This window comes from Balaenoptera musculus, chromosome 8 (assembly GCF_009873245.2).
Source record: "Balaenoptera musculus isolate JJ_BM4_2016_0621 chromosome 8, mBalMus1.pri.v3, whole genome shotgun sequence".
In the NCBI taxonomy this organism is placed as follows: domain Eukaryota; kingdom Metazoa; phylum Chordata; class Mammalia; order Artiodactyla; family Balaenopteridae; genus Balaenoptera; species Balaenoptera musculus.
In genome coordinates this window covers 63,339,793-63,359,755 of record NC_045792.1, presented here as the reverse complement: position 1 = coordinate 63,359,755, position 19,963 = coordinate 63,339,793, and the positions used below count along the sequence as shown (strand labels likewise).

The 19,963-nt window shown below is 36.2% G+C and overlaps 1 protein-coding gene across 4 annotated transcripts in view; it reads left to right on the top strand.

Moving 5' to 3' along the window:
- Positions 1-19,963, top strand: part of SBF2 (SET binding factor 2) — a 464,799-nt gene that overhangs the window by 394,266 nt on the left and 50,570 nt on the right. For all 4 annotated transcript variants that reach the window (XM_036859910.1, XM_036859912.1, XM_036859909.1 and 1 more), the window contains exons 20-27: positions 323-495; positions 1,329-1,402; positions 2,918-3,113; positions 6,227-6,354; positions 7,746-7,921; positions 10,392-10,537; positions 12,188-12,386; positions 18,073-18,269. In XM_036859910.1, coding sequence (XP_036715805.1) covers positions 323-495; positions 1,329-1,402; positions 2,918-3,113; positions 6,227-6,354; positions 7,746-7,921; positions 10,392-10,537; positions 12,188-12,386; positions 18,073-18,269 — 1,289 coding nt within the window. The remainder of the gene's footprint in view (positions 1-322; positions 496-1,328; positions 1,403-2,917; positions 3,114-6,226; positions 6,355-7,745; positions 7,922-10,391; positions 10,538-12,187; positions 12,387-18,072; positions 18,270-19,963) is intronic.

Here is a 19,963-nt window from a genome sequence, read left to right as displayed (position 1 = left end):
AGGTTCAAGTATCAGATAAAATTTAAAGTCTCTTTTTGTTTTATTTTCTGTGGTTCATGAGTTCCTCTTAGAAAAATGACAGAAGGTATTCCTTACAAAAACAAATCTGGATCCAAAGAACAATGCCTGACAATAGCTTCCAAATGTAGGCAAACAGAACATCATGTTTCACCACCATCACTTATAGAGAAGCCATGGAGTTAAGTGAGGTTTCTACTTGAGTATACATCCCTTTGAGCAAGTTTAAATTGCTATGGAAGATCACTGTGATATAGTAGTCATTTGTTTTACTGACCGTGATTTCTTTCCTGGACTTTCTTAGTATTGCAGGAAGTGTAGCTGAGAGCTATGATACAGAAAGTGGGTTTGAAGATTCAGAGAATAATGACATTGCCAATTCTGTTGTGCGTTTTATTACCCGATTTATTGACAAAGTTTGTACAGAGAGTGGAGTTACTCAGGATCACATCAAGAGCCTGCATTGCATGATACCAGGTAATTACTTTGCAGATATTAAAGAACCAGAATATTAGAGATAACTGAATAAGAATTATTCTTATGGGTCTATTTTCTCCAGCATAATACTTGGCTTCCATGCAGTTTAGCCATGCTATTTATTTTTGTTTCAATTAGTTTTTTTCAATAGTTTTAAATTATAGTAAAATATATCATAAAATTTGCCGTTTTAAACTTTTTTAAGTGTAAAATTCAGTGGCATTAATTATATTCACAATGTTGTACAACTGTCACCACCTGTCTATTACCAAAACTTTTTCATCACCCCAAACAGACACTCTGTACCCATTAAGCAACAGCTCCCCATTCTCCACCCTCTAGCCCCGGTTACCTCTAATCTACTTTCTATCTCTATGAATTTGCCTGTTCTAGATACTGCATATAAGTGAAATCATATAATACTTGTCCTTTTGTGTCTGGTTTATTTCATTGAGCATGTTTTCAAGGTTTATCCAGTTGTAGCAGGTATTGTAACTTCATTTCCTTTTATGACTGAATAATACTCTAATTGTATGGTTATACCATATTTTATTTATCCATTCATCTGTTGATGGACACTTGGATTGTTTTGACCTTCTGGCTGTCGTGAACAGTGCCACTATGAATATTCATGTACAAGTATCTGAGTCTTATTTTCAGTTCTTTTGGGTATATACCTCGGAATGGAATTCCTGAGTCATATGGTAATTCTGTGTTTAACTTTTTGAGGAACCACCAAACTATGATAAGTTTTTAATTCTAAAATATCCAGAATTTGTTTTAATTCTGCTTGTTTGGTACTCTTTCATTTTGAATACCCTGATTCGTCCCAGGAATTGTAGCTATGCACGTTGAAACCCTAGAAGCAGTGCATCGAGAGAGTAGAAGACTTCCACCTATACAGAAGGTAATTATTCCAGACTACATGCTTTCAGAGTATAAAATTTCTTAAAAATAGCAACAGTAGACAGTTGTGCCCCAGAAAGTACCTTCTCCTAACCTTCTACAGAGACCAACTCTAGTTTTAATGATACATTAAACTTTGAGAGGAGTTTACATGTAGATCCTCATAAAAAAAGATACTGAAACAGAATAGTGGATCAACAAAGGAGCAATAATAACCTCTTGTTGAGTCTACTTTTATAGGCAAGGCATAAATTATGAACATTCGAACTTCCAAGCCCAAGCCACGATTTTATGCCCTGCCTATTTCCCCCCAAAAATGACTTAAGGCAATTACCATAAAATCACCAGTTTCCTGAATCTGTATGCATTACAAGCATACATCGCAAACATCTGGGAAGTCTATTAAAAATTGAGAGGCCTGAATCCCAACCCAGCCTCCTGAATAGGAGTACCCTGGGACTTGGCCTGGGAATCTGTACTTTAACAAGCCTCCCAGATGATTATTTTGCAGTTAGTCTGGCACCAGTCTGTGGGACTAGGGTTCAAGACCCTCTTACCTATATAACAGAACTACTAAAAATAAATTCAAAGGAGAAATCAGAAGCCAGATGGAAAGGAGAGATAATTCTATCAGAAATCTGACACACAGTGATCATTATGGCTTTACATTTAGCTCTGACTTTACATTTAGCTCTGAGCTTCCTAGAGCCAACAAAAAGAATAGTGCTGATTTATACAGTTTTTATTGCTCAGTAAAAAAAAAATCATAAGCATATTAGGTCTTCAGGAGAGATGGATTTTTTTGTCTAGCACTGAACACTTCAGGGGAGTGTATCATGTGGTTCCTTACTTCCCAAGATGTATAAATGGTCATAGCTTGACCATTTTTTGTGTTAATCTTTATAAAAGGCTAAGAAAGGCTCTTTAAAGATGCATCCATTTTTTAAAAATATTTGTTTTTTCAATTTTCAAAGTAACAATGCTTTTGTATAAAATTGAAACATTAAAGAAGCACACATTGTACAAAATGAAAGTCCCCCATGGTCCTCCTCACCCTGACCTCTACCCTTAACCATGATAGCACCACCTTTAACAGTTTGGTTCATATTCTAAAAGGGGATCATACATAATATACACACTGGTTGGTAGCTTCTTTTTTTTTTTTTTTTTGGTAGCCCTTTTTTTACTTAGCAATGTATTCTGGCATCTTTCTATGTTTACATATATAGATCCATGTCATTCTTTTTAATGGTTGCAAACTGTTCCATTGAATAGGTATCTCAAAAAGTTTAGTAATTTCCAATGATTTTACTGTGAATAAGCAATGCTGAGAAGAATCTTTTTACATTTGGATATAAAAACATCATTTCTGCCTTTTCCCAAATCTGTTTACTCATTTTGGCTACTTGGGAAGTCTGGCTCAAATTTTTTAGATCTGTAACTGCAAAGATAACCTTGGCCTAAGGGTTGGAAATCCCACTAGAGTTGTGTTTAAATTAACTGTCTCTGTTGCTAGCCCAAGATTCTTAGACCTGCTCTACTGCCAGGAGAAGAAATTGTTTGTGAAGGTCTTCGAGTCCTGCTGGATCCTGATGGAAGAGAAGAAGCCACTGGAGGCCTTCTTGGAGGCCCTCAGCTCCTGCCAGCAGAAGGAGCCTTGTTCCTCACCACATACAGAATTCTGTTCAGAGGGACTCCCCATGATCAGCTAGGTATGGCTCATATAATGCCATCAGAACAGGGTTATCTATGTGCTACATGAGGCTTTGATTCCATCTGTGTGCAGTGATTTGCGGGTCAGTTCAGATTCAGAGTAAGCCTTTTTGCCACACAGCTTTTTTTTAGAACTTTTGTCTGTCAAAGCTAATGATAATTTGGATCATAGATTCTTATTTGAAGAACCAAAGGTATCTTCTAGAGAGCAAACCACGGTTCATCCACTGAAACTATAATAATTTCACGAGGCAGCATTTTGTGACTTAGGGATATTCATAGTATCCAGCTACTAACATCCTCTGCTGATTTGCCCCACCTTCTGAGTCCTGCAGTAAACTGTAAGGCTGAGGTTTTCCAGACTCATGATCCCTTTTGTGGAAGGGTGTGCTAAGCATTGCAGGGCTGTACAGCACTAACTAACTAACCCCACTTCTCTCATTCCATTTCAACTAACCCCATTCCTCTCTTAGCAAACCTCTCTTCTATTCAGTAAACTCCCTCAACTTCTATTTTCTACTACGCTCTACAATCTTCTGTATTAGAAAGGAATAGCATACCATATCAAGTCCGAATTATCTTTTTTAAGTCTCTATATAAACTAGTCTCTATATAAACTATTCTGGTTGATAGGAAAAGCATATAAGGTTTTGGGTAAAAATATTGGACTCCAAATCAAGAAGCTCAGGTTTAGATCACTGTTGACCAATCTTGATATCTTAAGTGAGTCCCCTAACCTCTCTGAGTTTCAATTTCCCCTTTTATAAAATTAGGGAATTGGACTTGCTTGGTGATAATGCAGTTGCTCTCAGCCTTGACTGCGTATATGAATTATCTGGGAAGCTTTAAAAAAAAGTGGTTTTTTTTTCTGGGCCTAACTCTCAAACAATTGAATTAGAATCTGTAATAGGATTCTAGGAGGGGGAGGACCCAGGCATCTGTGTATTTTTGTTACATACTGAGGATTGAGAAACATTGGGATAAATGGTCACTAGAATTCTTTCCTCATCTGAAATTATTTATTCAATAGCATTTGATGAGTGTGTACTATGTGTTGTGCACTTTGTTAGACAGTGGAATTCAGATGTGTAAACTGTATTATCTTCAAAATCTCACAGTTGTATAATCCCTTGCTTAGATAGCATCAAGATGGTTTATTGGTCATAAAGATTGCTTACCACATGAAAAGCAAAAAGCTCGTAAAATTCAATAAAGAAAATGAATCAGCAGGAATAGTTGTGCTCTTTTGAAAAAGAGTGAAAAAGAGAGCAAAATTTCTCAATCCTCTCCTGTCATGTTACTGTAAATAAATTACATTTGTATTTGTAAGCAAGTATATTTTTAAAACTAAATATCTAGTACTTAAAGCATTTTTTTGTACTAAAACCTTTGTGAACTCAGTGGCCATAAACATATATTTTGGGCATATAAATATATGAGATACTTGGTCATTTAAATTGCTCTAATTTATGTCTTTTAAAGAAATCAAAGCCGTATTTAGTGTGAAAGCTTGTATTGGTCTCTTGTTTTTTCCTGACAATTTTTGGGTTAATTTCACATTTTAGGAAAATTATTTTCATCAGAGAAAAGTTTTGTATTTGCCTCTTTTATTTTATTTCTCTTTTTAAGTTAATTTAAATTTTAAAATTTCTCCTTTAATGCCACATAGAAATCTGATCATTTGACATGTGTTATATAAGCATAAGTCATTTAATACATCTTAGAACTTAAATTCTGTGTATGTCTTGATTTTGTTTAGTCTCTGGGTATGAGTCTAATATAAGAATTTTCCAGGTTAGGAATTTAGAAGTTCAGGGACTGAGGAATTCTGATAATAATAAGTAGATTACTTAATATATGGGCTCTTAAGTCAGATAAACCTAGTTCAAATCTCACCCCCTTTGGCTTATTAGCTGAGGGGCCTTGCCCATTGCTACTCCTTTCTGTTACTTGTACCGCTGCCTGAAATGCCCACCCTTTTCCCCTCTGCAGATCCAAACCTACATTCTCTTCAATACTCACCTTCTCTCTCACTTCTTCCAGCAATCAGTCTCTAGCCATCTAGCATGCAGAAGTCTTCTCCTCTTCTGAAATATTTAAAGCCATGTTCCCCCAAACCTAGGAGCTAATTGCATGTTGTTGTATTCTGTATTCTGCATGTGACTTTCCTCCCCCATGGGGAACTGTGAGCTCTCCAAGGGAAGCTTCATGTGTGCTACTTCTTTTCTAGATGCTCATCTTCATACCCTCAGGTAGTTGATAAATAATTATTTGTATTTTCCCTTTCTTGCTTTAATATTTAAACTCCTGAAAATCTTGGGCCTAAGCCCAATCATATATCTTCTGAAGGCACATATACATAGTATAGCACCTTTATACAAAAACAAACTTTAACAATCTTTTCTCTTTTGCTTTATTATTACATTAAATATGATAAATGTCTTTTCAGTATTTGAAGATACTTCTTTTCTTCTGTATAAAACCTACCCTTCCTATAAGATACCTTAAACCAGATGATCTTGCGTGGCACATAATAGGCTGGGGAACTAGAATGAAGACTGGCAGGCTGGGACAGTTCCTTCACTCCGGGAAAGGATTGTTTCTCAGGAATGAATTGCCGTGCAACAAAATTAATGAATGCGATTCTAGAGTCGTGGCACTTTCTCTCACTGCATTCCTGGACATTGTCCTCTCCAGACACATTTCTCCGGCAGAGGCGGGTGAAATGAGCAGCAGAGACTCTAGAAATGAGCTGTTCGGGCTTCCCTGGTGGCGCAGTGGTTAAGAATCCGCCTGCCAATGCAGGGGACACGGGTTCGAGCCCTGGTCTGGGAAGATCCCACATGCCGCGGAGCAACTAAGCCCGTGAGCCACAACTACTGAGCCTGAGCTCTAGAGCCCACGAGCCACAACTACTGAGCCCACACACCACAACTACTGAAGCCCGCGCGCCTAGAGCCTGTGCTCCGCAACAAGAGAAGCCACCACAATGAGAAGCCCGCGTGCAGCAATGAAGACCCAATGCAGCCAAAAATAAATAAATAGATTTATTTTAAAAAAAGGAATGAGCTGAAAGGTGCTGTTGCTTAGTCTGTACCCTGTCTTCCTATAGTTGGTGAGCAGACAGTTGTGCGAAGTTTTCCCATTGCCTCCATCACCAAGGAGAAGAAGATCGCAATGCAGAACCAGCTACAACAGAACATGCAAGAAGGATTGCAGATCACATCAGCATCTTTTCAGGTATTAAGAAAGGGAGCCATTCATCTGCTGTTTAAAAGTTTTCTACAAATGATGTCATGGCCACTTTCTTTTGATCATATGGTCAGGAGTTAGAGGATGAGGAGAATCAGAGGGTCTGAGAGGGTAATCTTTGATTGAGTCAACTCTTGAATGGTATTGGATTTAATCCTCCATTTCCTGAGCCCTGCGGTCAACTCAGCGTAATAACAGATTATCTGTCGATATTCAGTGATCTTAGAAATTCAGACACACACAGTTGACTCTTATTCTGTGCCAAGTCATACCTCAGTTTGTGTTTGATAAAGCCTTTAGACAGAAAGCATCTCTTGGGATCTATTTCAGAAGGAAGTGCCCTGTGGCTCTTCTGTGGAAGAGGTAGAGCTCTGAGAATTATAGCTAAGTCTAAGGTTCTAACTAAGTAACCCCTGATGAAGCAAAGGTTTTTTCAGGGAGCTCTGAACGTATCAGAACTTGTGAAATTACTGATGCAAAGCAGACACTTGGAAGAGTGATCTTTTCTTAGTTTTCCTTTTTTTATAATTCTCGGTCTGCAACATTGTGCTCTTCTCACTCTTCCTGCCTTGTCTCTGACTTCTCAGATTTGCAGGGGTTCCAGTTCTTGCCTCGTTCCTTCCAGGCAAGAAGCCCTCCCTAGTACCTCCGTATGCTAATTGTGTGAAATGTAAGTCTGCTGATCTCTAGGCCCAGACCTTCACTGGTCACCTGAGAGCACTGACCTCCTAGAGATTTCTTCACTATTCCAACTGCCAAAGGACTCTAAACTAGAATGCTGCATGGGTCTACTGGCTAGGATTCTAGTCAAACTGAATTTTTTCTTCCTAGATTTATAGTATCTCTGGGTAGGAAGAGACCTTCTTAGGTCAAATTCCCTATCTAGAACCAACAGTTAATAAATGAGAAGGACATGTTTCCTGCTCCAGCCACTATAAGTTAATTTCCCTATCCCATCATAGAAAAGATAGTCTTGAATTCCCTGGCGGTCCAGTGGTTAGGACTCCGTGCTTTCACTGCCGAGGGCCTGGGTTCATTCCCTGGTCAGGAAACTAAGATCCCACAAGTCGTGCAGCTCAACCAAAAAAAAAAAAAAAAAAAAAAGAAATGAAAAGAAATTGAGAAAAGATAGTCTTAAAGAAACTCAACTTCAAGATACACGATTTTCCTTGCTAACTAACCATCTATAACAAGTAAACCTTTCTGAGCCTTTTTTATTTTTGAAATTTTTAAATTTTATTGCATGATATCCAAGGTCCCTTCAACTTTGAAACTCTTGCCATTTAGTATTATTATTTTTTTGTTATTTCAGTAATTTGGGGGGAAGCTATCTGGAAATCCTTAATGTTTCTGATATGTTTAATTTCTTTTGTCCCTAGTTGATTAAAGTAGCATTTGATGAAGAAGTGAGTCCAGAAGTGGTAGAGATCTTTAAGAAACAGCTGATGAAGTTTCGTTATCCTCAGTCCATTTTTACCACCTTTGCTTTTGCTGCTGGACAAACTACCCCACAAATAATTTTACCCAAGCAGAAGGAAAAGAACACTTCCTTTCGGTAAGAAGACAGGTTTCTTCATTTCAGCCCTCCCATAGTTGACTGTCAGGCGAAGTGACCTATCTTTTGGGTCAATATGTGACTGTTTTTTTTGTTTGCTGTTTTGTCACACCCATTGAACCAAGCTCAGGAGTTATGGAACAGCAGCATCAATATATGTAACTATCATGTCCATTGCTCATGATGCATTTTTAGAATGTGAAATTCTGTTTTCCCTTTTTCCTGTACTGATCGCTTTCTAACTTCAGTTTTCATTAATATCCAGGCCTAGTAGACAGTTTTGCTCTGGTCTAGAGATGAGAATGTTTATTTTTTCTTTTTCTTTTTTTGTAACTTTTTATTTAGATATAATTTCAAATTTATAGAAAAGTTACAACATAGTACAAAGGATTCCTGTATACCCTTTACCCAGATTCACCAGTTGTTTGTTTTATTCCATTTTCTTTATCATTTTCTCTCTCATATATATATTTTTTCTAAACCATTTGAGTTACATATAAGATGCCCCTTTATCCTTAAATACATCAATATACATTTCCTAAGAACAAAGACATTATCTTATATAACCACAGTACAGTAATCACAACCAGGAAATTTAATTGGCATAAAACTTTTATCTAACCCAGATTCCATATTCAAATTTTGCTTATGAGCCTTTACAGCTACTTTTTTTTTCTGTCTGGTACAGGATCCAATCCAGGATCAGGCATTGCATTTACTTGTCATACTTCTTTAGTAGAAATCCTTATTTTCTGATGAAAATGTTGAGGAATTCATGTTGAAACTTTTAAATTTCAGTTATTACAAAATAACAATTGCTTTAAAATTCTCTTCAGTTAGTGATAAAATATAAGGCTTAACATTTCAGTCCATTCATCATCAAACACCTGGAATTTGGGCATCTGCTAGTACAAATTACATATTAGGGAGTACTCTGCAGACTTTGGAGAAAAGGCCTTCCTTTTGCCTGAAAGTGGGGTAGATTGGGGATTATAGGTGATTTGAAGTTGCAAACAGTATGTCATTTCTAAACTGCATAGCTAGCCACTTGTACCGTTGTTACCTGGTAAGCAAAGGAGACCACGCATAGCCAGATATGAGATGCTGAAGAAGTATGAACAGCTTTCTAGGCAATTACAGTGGTGAGCCAAGCATCTTATCTTAGCACTGTGGGGTCAAAGGGGAGCCTATGATATTCATTATCTCAGCCCTCTATGGAAGAAACAAAGCTTTGTATGGTGTTTTATGTTTAGAAACTGTCGGGGTGGGGTTGGTTATATATGTCTATAAAATCAAGCTGATTCTGTCAAGCTACAACAGAGATATAGCAATTTTAAATTTTAAAATATCTTAGAATTGTCTTGCATATATAAAACAAAAGATATAGCTCTAGCTGGAAAAAATTCAAAAATCCCATTGAGTTTAAGTTACACCTGAAGTGATTCACAATAGGCTTAATTTAGGAAATATCAGTATTCTGTGATTTCTAACAACTATGTAAAACATGCTCATAACCCTCAGATTTACACTTCAGATCACTAAAGACAAGGTCTGGTAAAACTATTTGACAATAAAAGAATCCTTACCACCTTTCATCTAATGACAAGAAAACACAAAAAGAGTTCTGTTCTTTGCAATAAAGAAGAACATAATCAAAAACAATCTTACTTGAAACCTTCATCTCAATATGATTATTCAGGAAATAGGTTCTTTATTTAATTCTTTGGATTGTAGATATCTATACCCAGAATTTCTATCAGCAAGAAAAAGTAAACCATTTAAATAAATAAAGTACTTTTAGGTCCAAATGACTTAAATCCTAGTTTCTCTTTAATTAAAGCTGATTCTCAAAAGGATACTCAAATTTCTGGTTTCTTATTTTTTCTCCTCTCAAACAGGGGAATGATTTTACTCTTTTCTATATCTCAGAAGGCTTCTGAGTGTCAGAAGGCAGGACACCACACATACACATTTAAAACACTTAAGAAATAAGTAAAGGTGTTGCCAGTTATAATTGTCAAGATCTTAAAGAAAAGCTTATGAGTTAGTAGAGAGTTTAAATCAGCAGAGAAGGAGGCAGGCTGGCTTTCCACGCAGGAGGACTTACGCAAGCATAGTCTGTGGGAACTGGTGGGGCAGTGGCATGGATAACCAGAGTGGGTTAGGGGCATGCTTGACCAAAAAGCTCAAACTGAGGACTTTAGATGGGGAATGATAAGTAGTCTGTGTCCCACTCTAGGTTCTTGCACTTTTTGCCTAAAACAGTGTCCTGATGACAGCAGTGTTTTATGGGAAATTAGTCTGCTGACATATACAAAGTGATCTAAAGAAAGAGAGGCTTAATGAAGGTCTGGACAATGCTAGTGGCTGTGGGAATAGAGAAGAAACAAGTTGAGCAACGTAGGTATCAAAAAATATAAGTGGCATCTTCATATTAAATTGACATTCTCTTTGGTTTTATGACTTGTAGCACCTTCTCAAAAACAATTGTGAAAGGTGCCAAAAGGGCAGGGAAAATGACAATTGGGCGGCAGTATTTATTGAAGAGGAGGACAGGGACAATTGTGGAAGAGAGAGTGAACCGTCCTGGATGGAATGAAGAGGATGACATATCTGGTATGTGAGAACTTGTTTTTCCTTCATGAATGAACTTTATATCTTTCTTCTTACATGAGTAAGAACAAGAGACTAAGACATAGTTGCACTTAAACCTGACTCACAAAAACCTAGATCTATCTAATAAGATGGGAGGCACTTACCAGCTTCTCAGAACTGGAAAAAAAATTTTTTTATTTTCCCAATATTCCATTGTTCAGATAAGATTTTGTTAAGTTATATTCCTCCTCTACCAAATCCATAGAGCTGATTGGCCACTGTTATGTGGGTCTCATTAAAGGGAGAAAGAAAGAAACCCCACTGCATAGAAAATTTAGGTATAAAGTAGTCCCCTGCTACTTTTACTCCTACTAATAACAACAAGAACATTTTAAAGAAAGAAACCTCACCTTTAGAGAGATCACTGGCTAAAGGTCTCCATTTCAGTATGTGTATCTACGGGCTTGCCTCGGGGGGCAGTGAAAAGACCATTTATTGGAACCCTGGCTTCTCACAGTCACATGGAAAGCCATACAGAAACTACTGCTACCCATCACTATTGACTTCTAATTCGAAGATTTTATGGTTTCACAGAACAAAAACTTATTTATGATAGTTATTCCACCAAAATACCAAATTATACAATGCTCTTTGCTCCTCTGAAGATAAGAGGCCAACACAAATAAAACTGATACCTAATGATATATTTGCATTGTGAAGTTCACAAACTAAAGCACAAAGTCTTATATTTATAGAGATAAGCTGGGGTTTTTTTTTTCCTTTTAATGGAAGAGAGCCATATCATTCCCTTTGACTTTAGAACTTTGAGTACATTTCCAAAAACTTTGAAAGCTTAATTTGACTTCTCTCACTTTAAAAATAAACAGGGAAGTAAGTAAAGATAGTTTTTAACATGGAAATTTTTTTTTTTTTTTTTTTTTTAGTTAGAACATGCAGTACCAATTAGGAATGTTGTTTTTTTTTTAAATCCTCCCTAAAATACTTCGTTATTGGGTAAATTCTTCCAACATCTAAAATCTTAAAGGACTCTGTAACCTGCGATTGCAAAATTGTGAGGGAGTTTCCCATATATACCACATCCTCTGACAAAATATAACTTCCACCAAATACAACTCCTTCATACCTAAGAAAGGTCATTTCCCACTAGTGAACTTCTGCTTAATCTAAAAATTTCTAATAAAAATGTATGCTCTTTGAAGTTAACTGAAACCTGGAATGATGAGTTTGTGTAGTGATCATGTTAGAGATCAGTTTTACTGACAGGTTAGTCTCTCACAAAGTATGAGTGTTTATTCTATGGAGTCCTAAACAGAAATCACTCCAAGTGGACATTAATAAGCAAGCCTGACTGAAACAGAAAAATATGGGTAATGAATTCAAAATTATATTGTTTTTAGAACTTTTGAGTTAATTTCCCTGACATTTTGAGTTAGTTGAGTTCCTGATATTTTATTTCCTGACTGTTACAGTTTTAATTTATGTTTAAGCATAATGATTCCTCAGAGAAGTTACATGATTTAATTTTGGTATACATAGCACCTCTAGCCCTAATATAAACCTCTCTTGGTTAAGCATCCTCTTCAGAAAGAAGTTTTTAATCCTCTACTTTGAGCTATATCATTTCTTCAAAACCTGTTTCTGCCATCACAGTTTCAGATGATAGTGAACTCCCCACAAGTACCACCCTGAAGGCTTCGGAGAAATCTACAATGGAACAGTTAGTGGAAAAAGCTTGTTTCAGAGACTATCAGCGTTTAGGTTTGGGAACCATAAGTAGCAGCTCTTCTCGCTCAAAACCAGAGTACTTTCGAATCACTGCCTCCAACAGGATGTATTCACTCTGCCGGAGGTAAGTCTGTTGGTGGTGTCCAAAAAGAGACCTTTCCTTCCTTCCATGTGAGTCTTGAATGGGCTATTTGCATCCATAGCACAGAGAGAAAGAGAGATGCTAGAAAACAGGAGCAAGGTGTCCAGGGGTTTGTGCGTTTAAGGGACACTTTTTATGCAGCATGTGCAAGCGTCTCACTGACATTCTCAGAAGTACAGTTATATCACTGAACAGTGCCTATTTTAGATCAGAAAGTGAATGGTAAAAGTTTTTGTCCGCTTTATGAATTTCCCATATTTGTCTTTCTCTTCCCATTTGCCTCTCTTCTAACACGTCTGAGATAGCTTGAGTAAGAAGAGAGTTTGCCCAGGCAGAGAGGAGAGATGAAAATCTGCTATAGGTCAGGGGTCTGCAAACTTTTTCTTTAAAGGGCCAAATAGTGCATATTTTCAGTTTTGCAGGGTATATGTTCTCTCATTGCAACTACTCAACTCTGCCACTGAAGCAGCCATAGACGGTACATAAATAAATGGGCGAGGCCAGTTTGGGCCCACAGGCTGTAATTTGCTAACCCAAGTGTAGGTAGGGTTTCCTTATGCTGTCTAATTAGAATTTTTTCAAGAGATATTACTTAAAGAATGTAAATGAACACATTTTCTTTTTTCTGTTCTTCTGTCTAGTGCCGTTTTATATATCTGTTAAGCCCTATTCCATGCTTTATATCTTTTAAAACTACATTTCTACCATCCACAAGTTTAATCATTTTCATTTCCAGGTAAATTCTATTCTTTGCATTTACAAATTCCTGGTTTGATTAAATACAATAATGCTGTGAAAGTACTTTGTAAGTTGTAAGCCTTGTACATATTTTAGAAAGTTGTCTTAATGTTACTATTAGTTTCAACCCTACTGTTCTCAAAGAACTATAGATATCTCATTTTAAATGACAATTTAAATGTACAAATACCAATGTGAAACTTGAGAAACAAATTGGGAATATAGTGTGAGATTTGTGACAAATAAAATTTTTGCATTAGGTACTGAAAGGCTGTGATTTTGTTGAGTATGCAGTAATTTTCCTGATACTCTATCGTTCTAACTAAATTCTCTTTGTATATAAGTGTAAGCGAAGGTGTAAGGTGTGATGTCCTACTATTTGAGAAGCTTGCTATCAAAATCATACCTGACAGTGAGAAAACAGACATTATTTATCATTTCAATCTGTCAGAAACAAAATAAAATCTTAATAGACCACTTATTAGAACACTTATTATAAAGAACTTATGGTGATATTAAATAACATAAATCCCTCAAGCTAGTAGAAGGAAGGAAATGGAATAATAAAAAGTAATCCAAAAGAAGGCAAGAAAGGAGAGAAAAGGAAGCATGGAACAGATGGGACAAATAGAAAGCAAAGAGTAAGATGGTAAATTTAAATTCAAATATATCAGTAATTATGTTACTTATAAATTGATAAATGCTCCAATTAAAAGAAAAAGATAATCAGAATTTTTTTAAGCTTTATGCTGCTTTTAAGGGCTTTATCTAATGTACAAGATTACAAAAAGGTTGAAAGTGAACAGAAAACTACAAACATGCAAAGTGAACATGCAAAACTACCTTTAAAAAAACCTATTGTCACTATATAAATATTAAAGTAGATTTTTAAAGTAAAACTTTACTAGCAATAAAAAAGGATGGTTCATAATGACAAAAGTTTCATTTCATGCAGAATTTATTATGAACAAGTGTAGTTTATTACAAGAATACAGAACTGGCTTGACAATTGAAAATTAATCGGCGTAGTTCACCACATTAAAAGAATTACGAAGTGTTTTAAGTTCATTGTATACAGAAAAGCATTTTATAAAGTGTAATATATATTTATGAATTTTTACAAAAGAACCCTAAGCAAATTGGAAATACAGGGGAAGCTCCTTAATCTCGTAAGTGTCTAAAAAAATCCTACAGCAAAAATTACTTAAGGGTAAACTATTGAAAATTTGTACTCTGAGATCAGGAAAAGAATGCCCACTATCACCACTTCCAGTCAGTGTTGTAGTAGAGGTCTTAGGAAGTACAAAAAGACTAGAAAAATAGATAATAAAAGTCAGAAAGATTGAAAAGAAAGAAATAAAACTGTATTATTCACAGATGATCTGATTATACACATAGAAAATCTGAAGGAATCAACAGATAAACTTGTTATATTAATAAGTGAATTTAATAAGGTCACTGGTACAAGGTCATTATACAAAAATTAGTCATATATGTACCAAAAACAAATAATTAAAATATGAAATTTTAAATGATATTATTTTGGTACTACTGATACTACTTAAAGTAGCACTAAAAAACATTAAATACTTAGGAATAAATCTAATACAAGATGTGTAAGACCTCTACATGGAACAGTCAAAACAATATTAAGGATCATTAAAGATACAAATAAATAGATATTTAATGTTCTTGGACTAGAATATTCAATACTCTAAAACTGTGATTTCTCCAGACATTGATCTATAGATTCAATGCAGTCCCAATCAAAATCCCAGCAAAATGTTTACAGAAATTGAAAAGATGATTCTAAGAGTTACACTAAAATGCAAAAGGCTAGAAGTAGTCAGGATAGTCTTATAGAATAACACTGCAGGATATCAAGACTTTTTATAAAGCTACAGTAATTAAGGCAGTATGGTATGTACACAGGAATAGACAAACAGACCTCTGGAGCAAAATAGGGAATATAGAAATAGCTCAACACTGGGTTTAAGATAAAGATAGCACTTAAGAGCAGTGGATAAAAGATGTTTTTTTCAATATATGGTGCTGGATATCCATACAAGAAAAAAATTAATTTTGACCTCTACCTTACACTGCATAGACAAAAATCAATTCCCATTGATCTGTAGATCTACCCGTAAAAGGTTAAAATAATTAAAAGCTTCCAGAAGACAGGAGAATATCTTCATGACCTTGAAGTAGGGAAAGATTTAAGACAGGAAAAACACTATCCAGAAAGTAAAAAATTAATAAATTAAGAAGTCTTATATATCAGAAGACATCATTAAGAGAGTAAAAAGGCAATAACTAATGACAGAGGATATCCTCTTTTGTGAGGATATCCTGGTGGGCAATAAATATCTGAAAAGATGCTTGTATGGCTGTTAGCATAACTGATGCCATCTTGGGCCCTTACAGTTTCTCCTGTCTTTCGCTGATCCTACCAAGCACGGTACTATGCAGTGAATCATTTCTCTGTCATCAAGAACTTTGTAGTTAATAGATATTGTTTAATGATCATTAGGACCAGGTAGCCTTTATGCTCTGTTAGTCCCCAAACAATGATGAAAACCTTCCCTTAAGTATTCCCAGTACCCATGAGACTAGTTACCTATTCATATCTCTTAACTTGAGAATGCACATCCTGTTTCCAAGCACCTACCCCCATACCCTAGGTTAATTATAAAATTGTCCCAGTGGCCCCTCCGTGGCTTGGAGTGCAGTTGAGAATGTTTCCTGATCATTATTCGCCCGATCTAGATCCCACCCTATGAGTTAGTTACCCTGTAATAAACTGATCCATTAATTATATGGAGCTGCCTGTCTGATTTTTTAGTCTCAAGATGCCTTCTCAGTTTGTTGGGTACTTTTGGTTCCCTCCATCCTCCAACAGTGCTCAACCTATTAGTCTTCAGATAAATACAAATTAAAGTCCCAGTGAGACTACTTTATACCTGCAAAAATGGCTAAAATTTAAAAGACCAACAATACAAAATGCTAGTAAAAATGTTGAGCAAGTAGAACTCTTTATTGCTGGTGTGACTGTAAATTGGTTAAACAGCTTTAGAAAGCTGTCTGGCAGCATCTACTAAACTTCTAGACATGTATTGAACAGTGCACAATCTGTCATGTATCTGTTGGAAATTCTACTCCATCTAGGAATGCATATGTTCTCCCAAAAGACAACTGCAAGAATGTTCATGGCAACATGTTTCTTACGTAGTCAAAAACTAGAAACTACTCAAAATCAACAATAGAAGAATAGATAAATAGTATAATCACATAGTGGGATACTATACAACAATGAAAATGAACAGACTACAGTTATATGCAAAGGCATGGATGGGTCTCATAAACATACTGTTGAGCAAAAGAAGCCAGACACAAAAAAATAAATTCTATTCGTTCCTTTTTTGTTCAAAAAACAGGCAAAACTCATCCATGTTGTTAGCAGTCAAGGATAGTGATAATCTTTGAGGAGGAAGAGGGAGAAATAGTGATTGGGAGGTGACACAAGGGGATGCTGGTTCATTTCTTGACCTAGGTGCTAGTGATATGGATTTCTAAAAAGAAATAGAGGGCCCTAAATAATGGAACTGCTTTTCAAGTCTTCATGAATGATTATGTCTACAGCTAGGTCTCTTTATCAGTTTGTGGTATTAGAAAAATACAACCCGTAACTTCCTGAAGCATGGAAGTACTAGGTTTTCAGAATACTTCCAGGGTATCTCTCGTTAAGTATTAATGTCACTGATTTGTGCACGGAAAATGGTTAACATGTTAAATTTCATGTTAGGTATATTTTACCACAATAAAAAAGTCACACAAAAAAAAGACATGGGATTAGAGGTTAGGAGGTTATTAATATGAAATCTCTTTAGTCTAATATTTCTAAATAAACTAAAGGAAAGGAATGCTCTGAAATCTGCCTGTCTTCTTGTACTTAGTAATCTTTAAAAACAAGGTCTCTTGTCTGTTTTTCATTTTCCCAGCATCATATCCTGTAACTTTATGAGCTAATCTTTTTTTTTAATTATCAACATGTAGTGTTAATAAAATATTTAAACGCACTTGACACTTGAACGAATTGTTTTCATACCAAAGATCATTTGGTTTTGATTTTTAATCCTTTCACCATCTCTGGCAGTCTAAATATTAGTGTACTCTATTCTCTGTTATCATTTCAGCAATCCAATGAGTTGACAGTTTGATTTGTCATTCTCATAAAGTTGACACTAATACATTAATCTTGGGACTTCCCTGGTGGCGCAGTGGTTAAGAATCCGCCTGCCAGTGCAGGAGACAGGGGTTCGATCCCTGGTCCGGGAAGATCCCACGTGCCGCAGAGCAACTTAAGCCCATGAGCCACCACTACTGAAGCCTGTGCGTCTAGAGTCCATGCTCTGCAACAAGAGAAGCCACTGCAATGAGAATCCCGCACACAGCAACGAAGACCCACCGCAGCCATAAATAAATTAATTAATTTTAAAAAATACATTAATCTTGCAATCTTTATTTCAAGTCGTGATAAGGCAAGGGAAATCATGTTTAACAGAAGCCTTTTTAATAATTCTATGTAACGTTTTCATTTTCTAAGCTTGTTCCTCAGCAAAAGGCTGCAGTATCACCGAAGGAGGCTTATTAAAAAATAATAATAATAATACAGATTAGTGGATGAGTTAGCTGTCTTCACCATCTAGGCCTTTTCTTCTCAACCCCTAAAGAACTGAGTTGAAACTTAGTTTCGTGTTTGAAATATATGTCTTACCACTCCACCAATATGTTTGAGTCTTAGAAAATTACTATGATATTATGATATTCATGTTCTTATATTCCCTTTCTCTCCATTTCTTTCTTCTTCTCCTCTCCCCACCCCTCCTCGCCCACCCAAATTTTTCTCTTTCTCCCTTCCATGTCCCTAAAGCTATCCTGGCCTTTTAGTTGTACCTCAAGCTGTACAGGACAGTAGTTTACCAAGAGTAGCCCGCTGCTATCGACACAATCGCCTGCCTGTTGTATGTTGGAAGAACTCAAGAAGCAGTACCCTGCTTCTCCGATCTGGAGGATTCCATGGGAAGGGAGTAGTTGGCCTTTTCAAATCTCAGAACTCCCCTCAGGCAGGTAAGCAGCTCTCTTACAGCAGTATTCTGATCCTTCCACTTCAGAGTATTCCAAAAAATGAAGGAAGTAAAATCTGGGAATGCCAGTTGTGCCCTTTCATCAAGCCTCTCACACATAGCCTTTTCCACTGTGTTATATACATGTACAGCTTAAGAACTAGACTTGACAATGTGGTGCTCCACCTTGAATTTGCCATCTTGCTTAATATGTCTGTTTATATTTGGATTTTAATAGAAATTAACATAATGAAGTCTTTGGTTCTAGGCTGTTTTCACTTCACAAACCAGAGTATCCACAGATGGAAACAGATTACATATACTAATCATTTTCTTTTCTTTTGGGAAGCATTCAAACATATTTAACAGCTGCAGAAGCAAGTAGGGATTCTGTCCCATGTGGTATAAGATATCCTATCTCATTCCTACAAGTCACACACACACACACACACACACACACACACACACACACACACAAATAAGAGGGCAAACTAATGACCAAAATGCTTCTTTAGGAGCTCTCAAGCAGAGAGGTTTTCAGGAAGCCAGAGGCTGGCCAACTTAAGAAAAAAGATATACTAAGTGCACTGCCCCTTTTTCTGAGGATATTTTTGAGCACCATGTCTGAGGTCTGAAGTCAGTCAGGAGCTATATTTTGCTAACCTTTCTCATAACTTCTAGCTTAAAGTAGATGCTCAATAAAATTAAACAAGGATCACTAAGATATCATGTCCAGTTTAGGGATGGCTGCTGCATTCTTTCCTCTTTGGAAATGAACTCACTCAAGTTCAGTGGTTCAGTAGGTAGAACCATGTGCTTTTTGATATCTCTTCTTTATTCTCATCCATTCCTTCCTGAAAGTTAAAAGTTGGCCAGTATGTCTTTGATCATTCAGTTGACTGAGGGCATGACACACACCACACTATATTATTATTGTTGTTGTTGTTATTGTTATTATTTCACGTGGCATTTTTGTGTAATTGAAGGCAGTTGGCTTTTAACTGTTTCTGCCCAGAGGAATCCTCCCAAGCCACATAATGGGTATAATAGAACACAGCATATGTAGGTTACATAAAGTGAGAGAATAATTTCAGCATTAATGCATTAATGAGCATATCACTAAGCATTAATGAGCATATCACTGAACTTTTAGTTAGAAAAATTGAAATTGTTTTATTCCACTGGTTTCTTATTTTTCAATATAAATTTACTATATTTCACATTTTTGAGCTCACGTTTGCTAACATTTTAATATCTTTGAAATTGGAATGCAACTTACAATTCATGTGATCAGAAATAATTGTGTCATGGTTTAAATGGCAGAGTTTTTTATTCTTAGTACATAAAATTGTGGTGCATCTTATAATTGATGACATTTTAGAGTTTATAAAATATGATGGCACCTTAAAGTTGATAAAAGACAATAATATAGTAATGCTAATTATTTATTTCCTATTCACCTTGTAAGAAAATTTGTTAATATCTATTGTCCTTCCAGTGAATCCCTCCCGATGCCACTTTAAAGTGCCTGGGCCAATTTCAGTGATTCTGTTTTACTCCACACAAGCCAGGCTCAGACTCCCTCCAACCCAGAATTGCTCTGACAGTTGTTTCCATCTGTGCATACTTTTTGATCCTCTTTCAGAAGGACCAGGGAATTGAGCAGCAGCTGCTCTTGTCTTCTCATCTTCCTCCTCT